The sequence below is a fragment of the Symphalangus syndactylus genome, chromosome 11, assembly GCF_028878055.3.
Source record: "Symphalangus syndactylus isolate Jambi chromosome 11, NHGRI_mSymSyn1-v2.1_pri, whole genome shotgun sequence".
NCBI lineage: Eukaryota > Metazoa > Chordata > Mammalia > Primates > Hylobatidae > Symphalangus > Symphalangus syndactylus.
The window spans coordinates 53,171,658-53,183,260 of NC_072433.2; the positions used below are offsets into that span (position 1 = coordinate 53,171,658).

The following is an 11,603-nucleotide window of genomic DNA, read 5'->3' on the forward strand; positions in this document are numbered from 1 at the left end:
AAGAATGTGAATGAATGAGATAGTTTGTAAGTTAAAAAAAGGCTTATTTTTCAGAGAGCAAAATTAGACTCTTCTGTTGCTTGGAATGGCTTCCTCTTGCTCTTTGTCTGAACTATGATTATGGAGTAGTTAAAATGCATATGCATGTTGGCAAAGCCTGAATAAAATATGCAAACGTAAAAATATTTTTTGTAGAGGAGATGAAATTATGGAGGAAGAAGTGTGTCTATTTCAAAATTGTCCTAATGAGAAGTATTGTGGCATAGTAGTTAAGAGGAAGCTCCCTGGAGCCAAAAAATTTTTTTACTGTATATATGGCTTTTCTAAATTATTTAAACTTTCTATGCCTCAGTTTCTTCACCTGTAAAATGGGGTAATCATTAGTATCTTGGAGAGTTGTTGTGAGGTCTAACCAATATGTGGAAACTCTTAGAATAGTATCTGGCACGTAGTAAGTACACTGTAAGTCCTGACTATTTCAACTCCGTTTTATTTATAGCTTAATAAAATATTTTACAGATAGTTGGCCAGTCAGCACTGATACTCCTGTCTACCTGTGTTACATCTCAGAAGAAGCTTAGCCTATCTGTGCTGACACTTACTGAAGTATAAGTTATATATAAAACACACCCATTTTAAGTGTACAGGTTGCTGGTTTTTGGTGAATGTATACACGGGCATAACCATCATCACATTTAGGGTGCAGAACTTTGCCGTCACCCTCTCATGCCCCATGCAGTCAGCTGCTCTCTCCCTGACCCAGCCCCAGAGAACCACTGGTCTACTTTCTGCCCCATGAATAAATTTTGCTTTTTGTAGAAACAGAATTTCACAGAAATTGAATCATATAGTATGTATTCTCTTGTATCTGTCTTCTCTGGTTTAACATAATTTTGAGATTTATCCATTGCTTGCAGGTAACAGCAGTTCCACTTTGTTGCTAGTATTCTGTTACATGGGTAAACCACACTTTCTTTATTCTTCCGCCCATTGATGGACATTTGGATGTTTCTAGCTTATGCCTATTATGAATAAAGCTGATATGCACATTTGTGAAAAAGTCTTTGTGTGGACGTATGTTTTTATTTTCCTTGAGTAAATCCTAAGAGTAGAATTATTGAGTCATGTGGTAAGTGTACATTTAATTTACTGTTAACCGAAACTGGTTTCCAAAATGCCCAGGCCATTTTACATTTCCCCAGCAACGTGTGAGACTTCATATCCTCAGGCAACAGTTAGCACCTTCAGTCTGCTTGATTTTAGTGGGTGCATAAGGGCACTCATTGTGGTTTTAATTTGCATTTCCCGGGTGACTGATGATAGCACATCACTTTTTTTTTTTTTATACTTTAAGTTCTAGGGTACATGTGCACAATGTGCAGGTTTGTTACATATGTATACATGTGCCATGTTGGTGTGCTGCACCCATTAACTCGTCATTTACATTAGGTATATCTCCTAATGCTGTCCCTCCCCCCTCCCCCTACGCCACAACAGGCCCCGGTGTGTGATGTCCCCCTTCCTGTGTCCAAGTGTTCTCATTGTTCAGTTCCCACCTATGAGTGAGAACATGCGATGTTTGTTTTTTTGTCCTTGCGATAGTTTGCTGAGAATGAGCACATCACTTTTAAATGGTAGCTCACTTACTTCTAGGGAAGGAAGGAGAGCAATGAGTCAAAAGAAGTTCCACTGTTTTTGAGCTTAGATGTCCAAGAGAATGAAACTGGTGCCACCAACAAAAGTGAAATTAGGAGTCAGTGATTTTTTGGCATAGGGGTATTAAATTTGAAGTGATGGCAGGATGTTAAGGGGGAAATACCTGGGTGGCAGCATGCTTTGCAGGCTTGGAGCTCAGTGGGAGGTCAGGTCCTGAGATAAGAGCCAAGTATCCACTGTGAGGTGAAGCACAAACGGTGAGAGAGAGAGAGATGAGACCCAAGGATCAAGCCAGGGCTCAGAGCAGCCAGAAGCATCTGTTCCCCAGTCCCCATTTCCAAGTAATGGAAAATCCAGACTGACAGGCCTAATAGGCCTAAAAATAGATAAAATTAGCCCACTTATATATGAGCCACTGGAATACTTTCTAGTCCTATTGCAAACTCTACTCTTGGCTAATTTGATTGTTAAAATTGTAAATTAAAAGTCATCTATACCCTTTTTAAAAAAGAGTTTCAATATGGTTTGTGACAAATCAGTTAATTATCTTTGTGGCCTGAGGGCCCCCCTTCTTTTAATCACCTTAACCAATAAAGAAATAATGTCTTTCTGAAGTTGATTCTTTTTGATGGTTTGTGTTTGGATGTTCAAGGTTAGTGAGGAAATGATCCTGACCACGCTTTTGTAATTTTAATACAGACAGGGTCTTGCTTTGTTGCCCAGGCTAGTCTCCTGGGCTCAAGGATCCTCTGGCCTTAGCCTCCCAAAGTGCTGGGATTATAGGCATGAGCCACTGTGCCCAGCCTCTTGCTACACTTTCATTCAGGATAAAGATGGTAATATCCAAGACTACCAAAAGTCTTATAACCCCAATCTAAATTTTAAAATAAATCTTACTATTAAGAAGCATTGATTGGCCATGTGCAGTGGCTCACGCCTGTAATCCCAGCACTTTGGGAGGCCGAGGTGGGTAGATCACGAGGTCAGGAGTTTGAGACCAGCCTGACCAACATGGTGAAATCCCGTCTCTACTAAAATACAAAAAAAAATTAGCTGGGCATGGTGGCAGGCGCCTGTAATCCCAGCTACTCGGGAGGCTGAGGCAGGAGAATCACTTGAACCTGGGAGGCAGAGGTTGCAGTGAGCCGAGATAGATAGCACCACTGCACTCCAGCCTGGGTGACAGAGCAAGACTCCCTCTCAAAAAAAAAAAGCATTGATTATAGGAGGCCGGGCATGGTAGCTCATGCTTGTAATCCCAGCACTTTGGGTGGCCCAGGTGGGCCAACCGCTTGAGCCCAGCAGTTTGAGAGCAGCTTGGGCAACGTGATAAAAACCAGCTTCTACCAAAAAAAAAAAAAAAAATGCTGGGCCTAGTGGTATGCACCTATAGTCCCAGCTACTTGAGAGACTGAGGTGGGAGGATCACTTGAGTCAGAGAGGCAAAGATTGCAGTGATCAGAGATCGTACCACTGCATTCCATCCTGGGCAACAGAGATAGACCCTGTCTTAAAAAAAAAAAAAAAAAAAAGGAAAGAAAAAGTCAAATAATAATAAAGAAGCATTGATTATAGGATTCCGAAAGCAAAGTCTCCTTTGCAGTTTGTAGTAAAATTCTTCTGTGGTTTTCTCTCCCTCTAGAGAGAATGATGGCTCCGGGATCTGAAATCTTTCCTTCCGCAAGAACTGGACACAGCAGTGAGGACCAGCGTATCCAAGAGGACGGACCTAGTGATGGGGAACACCCAGGGACATGCCCGAGAGCCTCAAGAAACACCTTCAGATGACATTGCCCAGAGTCTTACATTAGAGAACTCTCCTGACAGCCCCCGAGGCCTGGGGCCGGGTGCGGCTCCCAGACTGTGAGCTCGTGGCCACGGGAAGCCTGAGTGCGGCAGAGGCCCCACAGCTGCGCCGAGTGCGGCAAGAGCCTCCCATACAGTTACTCCCTGAGCGGCCATCTCCGAAGCCCCCTGCTCGTTAGAAGCCTTCCCCCGCCCTGACTGTGGAAAGCGTTTCAGCCAGAGCTCTGACCTGCTGCAGCAGGGCCTGCGGAAGGGGTTTTACTCAGAGCGCATCCCTCCTCCAGCACTGGCGGGTCCACAGCGACTGGCGAGAGACCTTGTCACTGTCCCCAGTGCGACAAGACCTGCTGTGGCCGCTCCAACCTCATCAAGCACCAGCGAGTCCACTCGGGAGAAGCCATTCGTCTGCGGGGAGTGTGGCAAGGGCTTAGTGGCCAGCTCTGCTGCTGGCTCACCAAGGAGCACACACTGGCTGAAGGAAGCCCTGCGTCTGTCCCCAGTGCCAGCAGGTTTTTGGGGACCTGTGGAAGCTGATCCGCCACCAGCGAATTCACACAGGAGAGCGTCCCTTCTGCTGCTGCAGCTGCGGTGACAGCGTCAGTGAGAAGACCTCCCTCTCCCAGAGCGTCCTCCCGCACCCAAGGGAGAAGACCTGCAGGCCTGGGAGCGTGGAGAGCGTCAGCCTCGCACCCAGCTCAGTCGCCCCGGGCAGCACCTCCGGGCTCCGGCCCTGTAGGAGCCCCGGGTCCTTCCTTCAACATCTGCCCCCATCCACACTCCTGCCCCGACCTCCCTTCCTTTATCCTGGCCCCCTACTCAGTCTCCAGCCTCTGGTTCCATCCGGCCTTCCCGCAGGGCCTGCAGGGCCTCCGGGAGGCCTGAAGTTGCCCAGGTTCCGCCAGCCACCCAGCCAGCAGCTCAGCAGGAGGGGGCAATGGGGCCCAGAAGGTGTGCGAGCATGGGACGGGACTCGCGGGAGGCGGTTCAGGCCCCAGGCTACCCTGAGCCAGCCCGGGAGGCCTCGCAGCACAGAGCGGCCCGACCGCTCGGCGAGGCCAGGGCCAGGCTTCAGCGACAGTGCCGAGCTCCTCCGCCGCCCTCGAACCCACACCGGAGAGGAGCCCTACCAGTGTTTCCGGTGTGGAAGGCCTCCAGCCGGAGGTCCAACCTGGCCCGACACTGAAGAACCAGCGTGCTTGCAGCCCTGGGTGGAATAGTCGCAGCCCCCGGTGGACTGTGGATCTGAGATGCAGTCCCCTCCCTCCACAAAGACCCGCTCAGGACGGCTTTTCTGTATGGCAGATCTTTCTCAGAAGTGCTGGGGGCTATGTTGTTTGTTTTTTTCCCCTGAATTCTCGCTCCTTTCCCTTATACATTAAGGGATTTAGGCAGGTGAGGCTGCGGGCGGTGACTCACACCTGTAATCCCAGCGCTTTAAGAGACCGAGGTGGGAGGATCGCGTGAGACCAAAGAATTTGAGACCAGCCTGGGCAGCCTAGCGAGACCGCATCTCTGTGAAATAAAAATAAAACGAGCTGGTGTGGTGGCGCTGGCCTGTAGTCCCAGCTACTCAGGAGGGTGAGGCGGAAGTATTGCTTGAGTTGGAGAGTTCAAGGCTGCAGTGAGCTATGATCAGACCACTGCACCCCAGCGTGGGTGACAGAGTGAGACCCTGTCTCTCTAAAATAACTAAAATAACAAAAGGATCTAGGTAGGTAGTAGGCAAAGGTATATTATCAAAGTAATAATAATATACAAGGTATATTCTTGGTGTGGGCAGGAATAATATTGTGTTATCTTAATATTAGTGATTAATATTATTTCTCTCTCCTTTTTTTTTTTTTCTTAAGACGGAATCTCGCTCTTTTGCCTAGGCTGCAGTGCAGTGGCATGATCTCTGCTCACTGCAACCTCCATCTCCCGGGTTCAAGCGATTCTTCTACCTCAGCCTCCTGAGTAGCTGGGATTACAGGCGCCCGCCACCACGCCCAGCTAATTTTTGTATTTTTAGTAGAGAGGGGGTTTGACCATGCTGGCCAGGCTGGTCTTGAACTCCTGACCTCAGGTGATCCGCCCACCTTAGCCTCCCAAAGTGCTGGGATTATAGGCATGAGCCACCGCACCCAGCCTCTCTTTTAGATAAGTATTTTTAAAAGTGTTTGTTGGTTGTCTTAACGATGTGCTATTAGAGTGAGGAAAAAAAAGTTACCCTATGAGAATTTAAACTGCATGAAAGTCTGTGGTAGCATTACTGGTTCGGTTTCCAAGCTTGCTACCCCAGTCCTTGATGCCTCTTTCTCCCAATCCAAGTAGTATCAGGCACTGCCGTCTACTTGTTGTACCTCAGAAGAGTTTTTGACAGCACCCCGTGCCCTCTGTGGCCTGTGCTCTCTCGCAGGTGCAAGTCCTGTCATCATGAGCCTGGACTGTTGGAGAAGACTCCTAGCCAATCTCCCCTGCTTCCCGCCTCTGCATTCTGGTTCAGCATCCATAGAACCTACCAGTTATTATAGATTCCTCCCTCAGACTCCAGACTCCAACACTAAATCTGATGTCAGTCTCCTGCCCAAAAGCATCTCCTGCCTGCCACTCCCACCCCTCCAGCCCCTCCGCCGACCCCAGCAGGGCCTACAGAACAGGGTTCAAATGCTTTAGCGTGGCATGCATGCTTCTCCATTGGGCTTTGCCTGACCTCTGTGCCTTTGCTTGCCAGGGCCTCCTGCACCTCTGTGTCTTTGCACTTGATTTATTTCCTTCCACTGCCCAAAATGACCTTTCCCCTTTTCTGTCTCCCAGACTTGCCCTACTCATTCATATGAGCCCCACTTCCACTGAGAGACTGCCCCACCTCTCGTGTCACACCTGACGTGGTGAGTGCTCCAGTGGCATTGAGAACGTAGGGCATGTCTGTCTGGTAATCTGTCTATCTCCCCAGCAGACTGAGCTCCACGAGAGCAGAGACCCTGGTACAGGGCCTGGCTCACAGTGGGTGCTCAATTAATATTACTTATGTGAAGGAACCAATTCCAGCTGCTCAAGTATTCTGTGCTAAAACTTGGGTTTCTTTCATCCTTGTTGTCCTCCCAAGATACAATGTGTACATACTTGGAAAGTTAGCCAAGGTGACTGTGAAGGTGACCCCACCCAATCAATCGATGTCTTCCTGGTTACTGTGCCTGTCATTCGATGATTCCATGGTTATGTTTATAGTGATAACAGAAAAAAGCAACTGAAAACAATATTGTTTACTTGGGCCTCGTGCATCTCCTCCACACATTTGTAGAAATGAGATTACCACAAATTGCCAAGACGGTTATATCAAATTTTCAGCAGCATCAGTCATAGGCCAAAAAGGCCTTTGAGTGTATTTTTAATAATCAGCATTTACTGGTGGCAAAATACTGGTTTAGAAAATATCGGAGATTATGGTCAGGCATGGTAGCTCATGCTGGTAATCCCAACACTTTGGGAGGCTGAATCACCTGAAGTCAGGAGTTCAAGACCAGTCTGGCCATAATTTCAGATAGTGAGATTTCGGTGAAACCCCGTCTTTACTAAAAATGCAAAAATTAGCCAGGCATGATGGCGCACATCTATAATTCTAGCTACTCAGGAGGCTGAGGCTGCAGTGAGCTGAGATCCCACCACTGCACTCTAGCCTGGGCAACACAGTGAGACTCCGTCTAAAAAAAAAAAAAATTCTGAGATTAATAGGTTGCCATTTTAGGAGCTCTTTATAGACCAGCTGGCCTAGTGGTCCTGGTCCCATAATATGTGAGGTAACGCTCTCGCAGGGGAGCCCCAGTTTCAAACTCTGTCCTAGTTTGCAGCCTTGGCTCAAATGACCCCAGTCATGAGGCAAACCAAGCACAAGTGTGCAAGTATCATGGGTTCAGCCAGAACATCAGTGTTCCCAGCATTACACACAGATTTGAGAGAAATCAAGTCACAGTGTAGAGATGTATTGTGATGTGTCACACTACACTATTATGAAATGGAAGAAAATAAAATTACAAGCCTCAACCTTTAAATATTTAGCAACTTGGGCTGTATCTCAATGTGTAATTTATTTGTCTCACTTCATTTTCACAAATATTAAATCCCTTCATATCAAGTGCCTATTAGGTTTAATTCATTAAAGGCATACGTACTCCAGAATGTTTATTAAATATATTTCTATCATTTCTACAACAGAAGCCCCAAAACTTCAATAAAACATGGATCAGTACAGGGGAACAGAAATCAGAAATGTGCTGGTAAAAGTTTAGAGATGTGCTATAGCTTCACAAAAAAATGTTTAACAATAAATTAGGACTTAAAGCCCCATTTCTATAATAATAGGGGATCTGTTATTTCACATAACTGAAAAGTCTTAAGAGTTCAGCTCTTTCTCAATTCTGGCACATCTTGACTCAGGGGTTCACATAATATTAACAGGGCTAGATCTCCCATTTTTCAGGTCTGCTCTGAAAATGGCTTCAATATTGGCTTCAATTGAAGGCCCCAGCCTGAAGCTCCAGCAGCTCCAAGTCCATTTGAAGTACAATTGTATTTCAACAGTCCAGGAGAGAGGCCTGAAAATTGGAACTCATGGACTTGTGCCCCTCCCTACAACAGACTCCATCTGTAGAAAACAAACAAACAAACAACAACAACAAAAAAACCAGAGGTGGGAGGATCACTTGAGCCCAGGAGTTCGAGGCTGCAGTGAGCTATGAACACACCACTGCACTCCAGCCTGGGTGACAGAGCCAGACCCTGTCTCAAAACAAAATACAAAAAACAATCACTAGGGCCGGGTGGGATGGCTCACGCCTGTAATCCCAGCACTTTGGGAGGCCGAGGCAGGCAGATCACTTGAGGTCAGAAGTTCGAGACCAGCCTGGCCAACGTGGTGAAACCCCGTCTCTACTAAAAATGCAAACAAGTAGCCAAGCATGGTGGTGTGCACCTATAATCCCAGCTACTCGGGAGGCTGAGGCAGAATAATCACTTGAACATGGGAGACAGGGGTTGCAGTGAGCCAAGATTGCACCACTTCACTCCACCTTGGGGAACAGAGTGAGACTCTGTCACAAAAAAAAAAAAAAAAAATCACTATGGCCTGGAAAATAGAATGCTCTGATTGGGTAGGCCTGGATCATGTGGCCCTTCTTGGAGCTAGAGGAGGGAGTCAACCCCACTTGAACTGAGAATAAGGGGGGCAGGGGTGCGTGTGTCAGTATCAGAAAAAAAGGCATAGATATATTGGTCATATGACACAAAACAGTAGACATCCACTATTACATAGCCGCTGGCCCCTCCCAAGTGCAGAGGGAGCTCAGAGCCCTGTTTATTTAGAGTCTATGCCCCTGTTGCCACTGGACCCCACCCCAATGCTGTCTGAGCTCCAACTCTCTCTACCTGTTCGTTCTAGCTAGCCCATGTCCTGTATCACCATACAGTTGTTTTTCCAGGACAATTCCAATTTCAAATACACTGTCCCTAGGGCCCCCATAAACATTTATACTTAGTAGATCACATGTTGTAATCGATCTTTGCTTTAGAAAATATGGTCACGGTATGCAGCATCCCAGGAAGAGGGCAGAAGAGAAACTGACCCTGACTCACGCCTCCACCTCCTTCACACCTCTGAAAAGCGGCTGAGATGCTGCCCTCCGGGGTTTATTAGCACCTGGTGAGTTTGTTCTTCCCTCTGCCTAAAGTGGAGGAAAAATTAAACCTCTAGAAACTGAAAGTGTTGGCAGCAGCCAGGTTAAGAACTGTGTGAGTGAGAACTTACAAAAACAATGCTGAGTGCACAGCCTTGAAGAGACAGCTCTGCACACCCTCTAGAGAGGCAGGTAAGATGGTGATGGGCCCAGAAAAGCACAGACCACCTGAGCGGAGGTCTCTGGGTACCTGGGCAAGTGCACCTCGTGATGGTGACAGCAGCCCAGGACAGAAGTGGCCCTCCTCAGGGCGTTCTTGACATCCCAGCAAGAAAACCTCTCCATGGGAGCTCCCAAGCTAAGAACAAACGGATGGGAATTCCCAGGGAATTGTTTGGCAACAACCAGAAAAACTCTGAGGGGCCATTTAGGGGAGAAAAGAAGCCTAGAACCTTTTCTTCCTTCCTTTTTTTTTTTTTTTTTTTTTGAGACAGAGTCTTACTCTGTCGCCTAGGCTGAAGTGCAGTGGCACAATCTTGGCTCACTGCAACCTCCACCTCCTAGGATCAAGCGATTCTCCTGCCTCAGCCTCCCGAGTAGCTGGTACTACAGGCACAGGCCACCACACCCAGCTAATTTTTGTATTTTTTAGTAGAGACGGGGTTTCACCATGTTGGCCAGGCAAGCCTCGAACTCTTGACCTCAAGTGATCCACCCTCCTTGTTCTCCCAAAGTTCTGGGATTACAAGCGTGGGCCACCATGCCTGGCCTCTAGAATTTTGTCAAGTAAAAATACCTGTCTTCATGTCTGTTTTCTCCAGGAGCCATTATCTTATATATATAGGGAGGGGGCTATGTGTAGAGGGAGATGCCAGGTATCTTTAACTGGAATAGGGCCCCATCTTCTCTGCAACAATGCCAAAGTCCAGCTGGGAAAAAACTGTAGGAAGAATTCTATTATAGCTCAGTGAGAGCTCAGGAATCATTTTTGTAACACTGTATAACATTTGACTGCTTCAAGGAGGTTATTTTTTTTTAAAAAAAGTAGCAGCAGCAGCTTAAAGTTGGGTGGAACCTACTATTCAGTTTATTACCCAGAAACAGGTATAGATCCCCTTCTTGAAAATGTATCTTCCTCATTTTTCTTTCATATATTAAATTCAGATTATATGTCTATATAATTCATTCTTCTTTTGTATATGAAGTTCATATTAGTACATCAGCCCTTGATCAAAGCTGGAAGCTTCCTATTGGATTGTAATTCTGAAAAGGCATTGCTGTAGGGTTAACCAAAGTAACAAGGTTCAAGCATTCATTACATACATATTTTTAGAACACCTACTTCATGCCAAGGTCCCTGTCTGGTGCTGAGGACAGAACAGGCAGATGTCATCCTGCCTGGTCTTGTGGCTTTCTTGTGACCTGCTTTGATAGAGGGTGAACACCGGCCCTGTCTAGGCTTTCTTTCTCCAAGTAGTTGTTATTTTTCAGATTGAAATAATGCACTTTGCAGTAGACACCTGTCAGGCTTGTGGCTGCCTGGAACCTTTTGAATACTCATCCTAGACCTGGAGATTTTCCCTACAATTCCTGCCTCCCTAAGGCAGAATCCAGAGCTCAGTTTCCCATCCCCTCCTGCAGCTGGGGGACCTAGGGGTTGCCAGTTGGTGCAATCACATAATTCTTTCAGAAAAGAGCGACCCAGGATACACGTTTCACGAAGAATCTGTTTTCAAGAGGGGATGAGGGTGGAAAATTCCGGCTTTCCAGGGCAGCCTTAATGAAGCTTTTGGAATCCAGGGTCCAGCAGTGTGAGCTGTGGGGGTGTCACTGCAGCTGGCCAACGGAATGACTTGTTTCTGACTGTGCAGACTGTAGGCCTCTCTGGCTATACCAGACATAGCGAGCTACCTAAGATTCTCAATTACCTATCTTTTGAAACTAGTGAGAGTGAGTTCTGTTCTTTGCAAAGAACTGTGACTAATACATATACTGAACTACTGTTACGTGCCAAAATCCAGGTTGACACATTCCTACCTTACATAAACTTCATAAAAATGATGTAAGGGCCGGGTGCGGTGGCTCATGCCTGTAATCCCAGCACCGTGGGAGGCTGAGGCAGGAGGATCACGTGAGCTCAAGAGTTCCACACCAGCCTGGACAACACAGTGAGATCCCCGTCTCCATTATTTAAAAAATCTTTTAAGGTACAAATTATTATACATTTTACAGCTGAAAACACTGAGACTCAAAAAGACACTTAATTCATTCTACAAATATTTATTAAAGCCCAACTGTGTGCCAGCCACCAGGCATAGAATAGGGAACAAAATAGTTTCCCTGCAACTATATAAAAAGAATGGCATATTGTACTTAAATGCCCCCTTGCCAAAATAAGAGGCACAGGACAACAGCTGTCTGGAGACGACCTCAAGCCAGTCAGGCCCCATTTTAAATATAGAAACCCCTAAGAATAGCCGCCAGTGCTCC

General features: G+C 46.7%; 1 protein-coding gene across 1 annotated transcript; it reads left to right on the top strand.

The window, feature by feature from the left end:
* Positions 1-245: 245 nt before the first annotated feature.
* On the top strand, positions 246-7,631 carry ZNF843 (zinc finger protein 843). Its single transcript, XM_055298105.2, is given in 6 exon segments — positions 246-257; positions 3,645-3,872; positions 3,874-3,936; positions 3,938-4,026; positions 4,028-4,338; positions 4,341-7,631. Coding segments are annotated over 6 exon segments (1,008 nt in total). The 3' UTR covers positions 4,646-7,631.
* The last annotated feature ends 3,972 nt before the right edge of the window (positions 7,632-11,603 follow it).